Here is a 6,949-nt window from a genome sequence, read left to right as displayed (position 1 = left end):
TCTCCTCTAGCAGCGAGGTGTATCTCCATTGCCTCGCGTGGACTAGCAGTAAACCTGAGTTGCAAAGCCCGGAGCTGAATTCCCCTGCATTTGTGAGCTGACGCTGTTCATATCTAGCCAACACGGTAACACTTTGCTTAGCCCGGGATTGCTGATAGCGCTGCTCAGCGTTGCATGCCGCGGGGGCAAGCGCTGCCTTGGGCTGTGTACCCGCTGGCGGTGTGGCACTGCGACCTGCTTTGCTACCGTTGCTGGAGCCTACGTTAAAAATAACTCATGATCACGGGGGGCAGAATGTGACTGCAGGTGAGACTTGCAAGGACTTAACGCGAGCTTTCTACTGCCTAGCTCCATGGGGACCTACACAGGGATTACAGCGAGAAATGTGCCCACGTAAGACATTGAAACTAGAATTTTAAGTGTTGGGCTTTGCCCAGCCAGAAGTGTCTTGCTGCCTGCTGAGATCCAGGACCTCAGCGCAAGCGTGACTTACTGCGGCTGGAGCAACCGCATTGGGACACAGGGACACAGAGCTGTGATTTCCTGCACGACGCCAGTTCGGCTCCTCGCACCTGACAACCCAACCAAGAGGGGAAAGTAGATAGCAATGAGTGATGACACTTGGTCCGGTGGCTGATGTGCTGCAGTGGGACTGCCCAGGCGCATCCCTGTGCTGTGACTCCCTGTGGGATCTCGGGTGAGCTGCTCCGAGGTGGACATGGCAATGCTTTTGGACCACGTATCCATGTCCAACTGGCTTTGGTGAAACAGCTGAGCAGGTTCTCAAATGCTCCATCAGCCGTGAACCTGTATCTCTCTCTGCCTTGGCTGCCCATGTGCAGAGGAGCAGACACAGATCTCGATTTAACCCTCCTTTTTTCCCTGTTTGCATTGTGAAGCTACTTGGAGCTTGCACTGTTTGTACAGCCCCGGCCCAGCGGCATCTCTCCTGAGCTGTGTACTGCCGTATAAATACTGACATAGGCTAAAGAAAAGCTTCCTTCTCCGTTTCACGGGCTCCTGGAGGTGCTGCCACGGGTGACCAAGCCGTGCCTTTCACTGCACCCCCTTGCCCCATTCGAAGGACGGGTCCGTGCTGCATGTGCCCTTAGGAGGTTGTTCCCCGAGGTGCCTCTCTACACGCTCGCCCTGGTCCCTCTGCGCTGCCATGCTCAGGGTAGGCATGCCTGGCTGTTCAGTTAATTTTGAAGTACTGAGCGTCCGAGGGGAGCCCGGGGGGCTGCGCTCAGCCCTGCGTGCAAGGCCAAGCCGCCGGGTCTGCAGGGGGAAGGCACCGTGCTGTGCCTTGCAGCGTTTGGCATGGGATGCTCCCTGGAGAGCTGCCAGGACCTCACTCACTCATCTCTAACCGGCGTTGTCAGTAAAAGAGAGTTTTAAAGATTTAACTAATTGACTAAATGTAGCCTTTCCTGTCAGGGTGAATTAGGGGAAGCCTTTATCCTGGGTTTCGGCCCAGGAGGCTGGGGAAGATGAAGCTTGCCAGATGCATTTGCGAATACGGGGTCACTTTCTCCTTCTTTAGGTCAGATGCCGATGAGATGTGTTGTGATGGGATTAGGCAGGTGACTGTTGTGAAGTGAGATTGCCCTGGCAGATCCTGCGATGCTGGTGACAGGGCTCTGCTGGAAGAAACGAGGATACCGTAAACTTCCCCCCGGCCAGCCAGCCCTGCCGCGTTGGGCCGCTGAGAACCACAGCCATCGCTGCGCTTGCTGCAGCGCTGAAGGAGGGCTGAGGGCACCCAACAGCCTCCACCCAGCTCAGAGCAGCCCAGCGCTGGCAAAGGGGCTGGACAGGGCAGGACAGGTTACAGAAGATGGGTCTGGAGGGGCCGGACACATCCCACTTTCCTTCCCCAACAGCATCTGTCCTGGAAGGGAAACCTCTAACCTGGGTCATCACTGTCGTTTCCATGTCCCACTTGCCTCTGATCCCTGCTCCCTCCTTCTGTAATACCAGGGCTGAGCTAGTGAATCCTTCCCCTCCCCACATTCTTCCCCTTCTTCACAAGCAGGTCACCCCATCATCTTGGATAGTAAAGATGTAATTGCACAAAATGTCTGAACAGCTTGCTCAAAGAGGAGGGGAACGGTTTGTTTTCCAGGGAGGATGAGGAGTTGAGTGGCAGGGTGTTTACCCAGGGTGCCGGTGCCATACACATGCTGATACCTCCCTTCTTTTTGGGCAGCCCAGTACTCAGCCCAGGGCAGGTCTGTGTATTTTGTTGGGTGTCCCAGTCACCCCAGATGCCTCCAAGCCTTGCTCTCCCATTATTCCAACTTACAGCGCTGTCTGGCCTAAGCTGTCAGTAGCCCTGCTTTTAAATGACCTTCTGGTTTATGTCATTGTGCTTTGAGGTTTATTGGGACATGGATTAATAAAACTTTTGGTCTTTTCTGCTCTCTGATCTAGTGGCCAGCATGAGCCGGGGCACTTGGGGTCTAGGGCTGGTGAGAGCTGCCAGTACATTAGTGTGGCAAAGCACCAACCTGTGGAACACCCCATTTGGTTGTGATGGTCCCATCTGGTGCACAGTCCTTCTCTGTCCGTCTGTCCTTGAGGCCAGGCTGAGCATTCTTTAGAGCTGTGTCTTACTGGCATACAATGCAGGCTTTTGGTTATTTAATCTCTGGTACACTCAGTGGCACAGGGTTTTGCCAAGCACAGTAGAAGTTTTTGCATTATTTTATGTTGACGGTGTTTGTCTGCTGTAATAATTTGGCTACGTTTCCTATACATCTTCTGCTGTTACACTGCCTTTCTTTGTGAGTCTCTCTCTCCTTGCCTGTCACACTGGAGTTGCTTTTCTAACGCATTGGCTCCCTAGCCCTGTTAGTACTTTTGGCACTCGGTTTGCATCCCGATTAAGCATGTTGGCTCCTGTTTTCTCTATTTCTGCATTGGCGTGCTCTCAGGATTCCTCTTACCACTACATTCTAGCACCACTCTGTGTTTTTATTTATTATTTATATTGCAGTAGCGCCTAAGAGTCCCAACTGAGCTCACGGCCTGATTATGAACATGATGTTAATAGAGTCTCTTGATATGCCCTTTTTTTCGTGGCTTTTTTTTTTCCCTGACCATGGCTCTGTTTATTCTCTGTCAGTGTGACAGACTGGTTTCTGGGGTTCAGATAGTTGAGAGAGTTGCATGTTCAGCTCTTCTGAAATTAGCTTGAAAGCTAGGTCACATCCCCTCTTTGAGACCAGCGCTCTCCTCGCCTAGCACCCTCTGGAAGAACACGGACACCCCTTCCACAAGGGTGCTCGAGCTGTACCATGAGCTGTTCGATTTTAGCTAGTCATGCCCCGGATCGCTCACTGCCTGGGCTCTCGTACGTGCCGTGAGCGTTTGCATTGGTGTGCGTGTCCCCTGCGCCTCCCGAGGTCCTCGCGCCCGCCACACGCACGCGCACACCCCGGAGCGGATCCGGGCGTAGGACCCGACACGCCAAAGCAGGGACAGCCGTCTGCGCTCCTCCCAGCACACGTGAGCACCTGCCCGATCCTCCACAGCAGTCAGTTCTTTAAATAGCAGGTAACCAGAGCTGAAAGCGTAGACTTCAGCTGCCAGCAAACATACCCTGCTCTTTGGGAGCAGTTTGGGGCCCAGCACAGCTGCGAAGGTACCGTATGGTGGGGGCTTGTGTGCCTCTCTATGTATTTTGTAGCTTTGTTGCCCCGACTGTGACCATGAGACAGTGTGGTATGCCAAGGGTTAAGGGCACGGACAGTTGGAGAAGCGGGGCTCCTGGGTGTTCTAGCCATCAATAAGGCTAGAAATGCAAGTCCGTGCATTGCAAAACCCTTGTCATGTAACCGTAGTCTGAAAATAAGGCTGTTCCTGGCCTGCGTTTCTCCTCTGGCTTTGGTTTGCAGTTGGTAGTTGGTTTAACAGGAATAAAAAGTATTTTGGTGCTGCGTGCTGGTAAACGGTGAGAAATGAAGCAACAAAACACAGAAGGGATCTTCTGAGTCCTGGACTCTGAGCTGCTGTGCTCAACCCAACCAGGTGTAGGTTGGCTTGGCCAGGACTGATCTCATGGACTTTCCTGGTGACTGCTGTATTTTCCAGTGAGACTCTGTGTTCTTAGTTTTGCCTCTCTTTTGCCTTTTTCCAGGGTGCCAGAGGGCCTGATGGACCAGTAGGCGAGCCAGGGTCACGAGGTGTCAAGGTGAATGCCAGAGGGTGGCCAGGTTGGCCAAGGCTGCTCTTAGCTGCGTTGTGAAATACCCTGGGCAGGATCAATGTCACATCCTCTTCCACAAACAGGGGATGTTCAGTCGCTCCATGAGGATCAGCCAGCAGCGATGAGTCTTTCGTGCAGCTGGAGTAAAATCTGTCCAACGTGGGCATCAGGGCCCTTGCTGCTGGGGTCTGGGGCCCTGAATGCTAAAATCATGGGGTCGCTCGCAGGAATGGGAGCAGCTTTAGCTGGCAGTGAGTGTGCTTGACTGTTACATCTGAACGTAGCACGGAAATCAGGGCAATTTAATGTGACTGGTAAAATATGACCTAAGGGAATACGTACCTGTTCTGATGTACTTCATGTTAATTAGATCAAGACAGGAAAAAACCTAGGAGATGCCTGGTGCAAAGAGCCTGGCAGATACAAGAAATGCGAGAGTGGAGGGGCTGGGGCTGATGAGCATCGCCAATACAGTTTGTGCTTTTGCCAACATGTCTTTGTCTTTTTGCTTTGCAGGGCCGACCAGGGGAGCCGGGCAAGCTGGGGCCAGATGGGCTGCAGGTATGTCCTTTGTGAGAGCCAGGGCCTGCCGAACCTGGCATGGTGTCACACCACCACGGACGTACCGCACGTGCGCAGTGCCCAGGGATCTGCAGCTTCTCCTTCCTGGCCAAAGCGCCGCAGGTGCCTCGGCACATTCCCAGCTGTTAATTGCTGTAACTGTGTGTTCACAGGGGAAGATGGGGGAGACTGGGGAGATAGGAGCGCGTGGCTTCCTGGTGAGTGTCCATCCCATATGCTTCCTTTCATAACCTTCAGTTTCACGTAGGTCCGTAAGTTTTGGGTCCTGGTCCAGGAGGAAGAACTTTCACAGTCTCTCGCACTTACAGGACCACTTCTCCCCTCCTTTTACTGGAGTGATTGAGGTACACGTTACTGCCAAGAGGCATGAAAGATTGGAGCTGACCTTGATGTTTTTAATTTTTCTAGGGTATCCAAGGACCTTCTGGACCTCCAGGAGCAAAAGGGGCTCCAGGCGACCCGGCAAGTGTCTTATCACTCTCTCTTCATCTGTCTTTCCTTCCAGAAATACAGACACTTCATTTATTTCTCTCTCTCTCTCTTCCCCACCACTCATTCCTATTCCCAGCTTCCCTGTTCTTGCCAAGTCCAGCATGGTCAGAGATGTGAAAGACTTGGCTAGAGTCTTAGGAGGCATGAGGAAAGACAAGGTCAGACATCTGGAAAGCAAACGGGGACCATGGATCAACCAGGGAGAGTGTAGGATACAGCCTGGGATGGATTTCAGAAAGGAAGGGAGAAAAGACGGGCAAGGTTAGGTCTGGGGCAGGGCCAGATGTAACGGGAGGAGTTGGCCTGAGCTGGTAGGTAGAGCGGAAGGGAGACCAAGAGGGAGGCTGCTGGTGTCAGAATTGAGCTCACAGCTTTGAGGGAGGCACTGAGAGGTGACAGGTGAAGACACAGACCTCAAGGAGGGCCAAAAGGACCACAGAAGCAAGAAGAGGGGTCATCTCCTGTGTCTGTGGCGACTGACCTGGACTCTGAAGGGAGAGGGTAAACCAGGCATTTTCGGGTTGCCAGCTGCAACTCTTTTAGGTGGGAGCCATAAAGATGAAGGGCCTTCTGAGCTGTTTGGCTGTTAAAGTGCTTCAGCACACCCATTGCTGGCTTCTCCATCTCACTGGGCATCCCTTGCACGCTGTGGAGCTCCACTGTGATGTGGGAGGAGACTGGTGTTTTATCTTACAGGTCACGAAAGTGATGGCCCTTCAGAAGTGAAAACAGTTGTATGAAAAAAGCCTTGTGTTTCTGTTTTTCAGGGTCCACAAGGACCACAGGGGCCACCTGGGCCTTTGGGAGAAATTGGGCATAAGGTAGGTCGGATCTTTGCTCCTATTTGTTTTCCCCTTGCATCAAGAGTGGCAGGACTGAGAGAGGAGTAAATGTGCAGAGGTGTATTCTTCCACACCTGGGGACAAGAGCAGGAAGAATTTCCTTCAAGTCTGAAAATCAACTTCCAAAACAAAGAGTGCAAATCAGCAATTCGAGCATCATTTTCATCACAGCCCATAGACACCCAGTTGGTAGATGTGCAGACCCATCTTCACAACAAAAGAAACATTTCAAAGCTGACCACGCTAACAAGCATGTCCCAGGCATGGCTCTAGGACCGCACCAGGGACCACCTTTCTGCGCCAGGGTGCAGAGCTAGGGACCAAATACAGTAACGATTAAAACTGGTATTTTCTTTCCCCCTCACTGGTGCCATTGCCTGGATTGCCATGGCAGTCCCATCACAAGCCACTGCAGCCAGTAGAGGAGCTCAGAGAAATGCCTTTGCTACTGACTGTGCTTTTGGGTTGCCGTTGCCGTGAAGCCATGGCACAAACACACCATAATCAAAGCGGCAGCAGCTGCCAAACAGTGCCCCGGTGGAGCGCAGGAGGTGCCTCCATGGTTTCCCCCTAACTCGTCTGCAGTCTTGGCTTGATTTCACTCCCCTTGCAGTATTATAGCCTTGGCTGTTCATACCACATGTGCCAGTTCCCTTGGGTAGCTCCTCTCCACACTTCCCGAGCTGTAATATAGATATGATGTTTCACTTGGTTGTGAAAACAGCAGCGAAGGTGCCTTTTAGTGTAGTCTACTGCGAAGCGTATGAGTCACGAAAGTTTCCATTCTTATGGCTGCTAGACTGGATGGAGTGAGCTCTCAGCG

The 6,949-nt window shown here is 52.5% G+C and overlaps 1 protein-coding gene across 1 annotated transcript in view; it reads left to right on the top strand.

Moving 5' to 3' along the window:
* Positions 1 to 6,949, top strand: part of COL27A1 (collagen, type XXVII, alpha 1) — a gene marked incomplete at its 5' end in the record, with an annotated part of 126,906 nt that overhangs the window by 76,800 nt on the left and 43,157 nt on the right. Inside the window, 4 exons of the mRNA XM_010294440.1 lie at positions 4,142 to 4,195; positions 4,727 to 4,771; positions 4,945 to 4,989; positions 6,052 to 6,105. Coding sequence (XP_010292742.1) covers positions 4,142 to 4,195; positions 4,727 to 4,771; positions 4,945 to 4,989; positions 6,052 to 6,105 — 198 coding nt within the window. The remainder of the gene's footprint in view (positions 1 to 4,141; positions 4,196 to 4,726; positions 4,772 to 4,944; positions 4,990 to 6,051; positions 6,106 to 6,949) is intronic.

This window comes from Phaethon lepturus, unplaced genomic scaffold (assembly GCF_000687285.1).
Source record: "Phaethon lepturus isolate BGI_N335 unplaced genomic scaffold, ASM68728v1 scaffold44740, whole genome shotgun sequence".
Taxonomy (NCBI): Eukaryota; Metazoa; Chordata; class Aves; order Phaethontiformes; family Phaethontidae; genus Phaethon; species Phaethon lepturus.
Note: the sequence above shows the minus strand (reverse complement) of the source record. Positions and strands in the feature narration are given on the sequence as shown.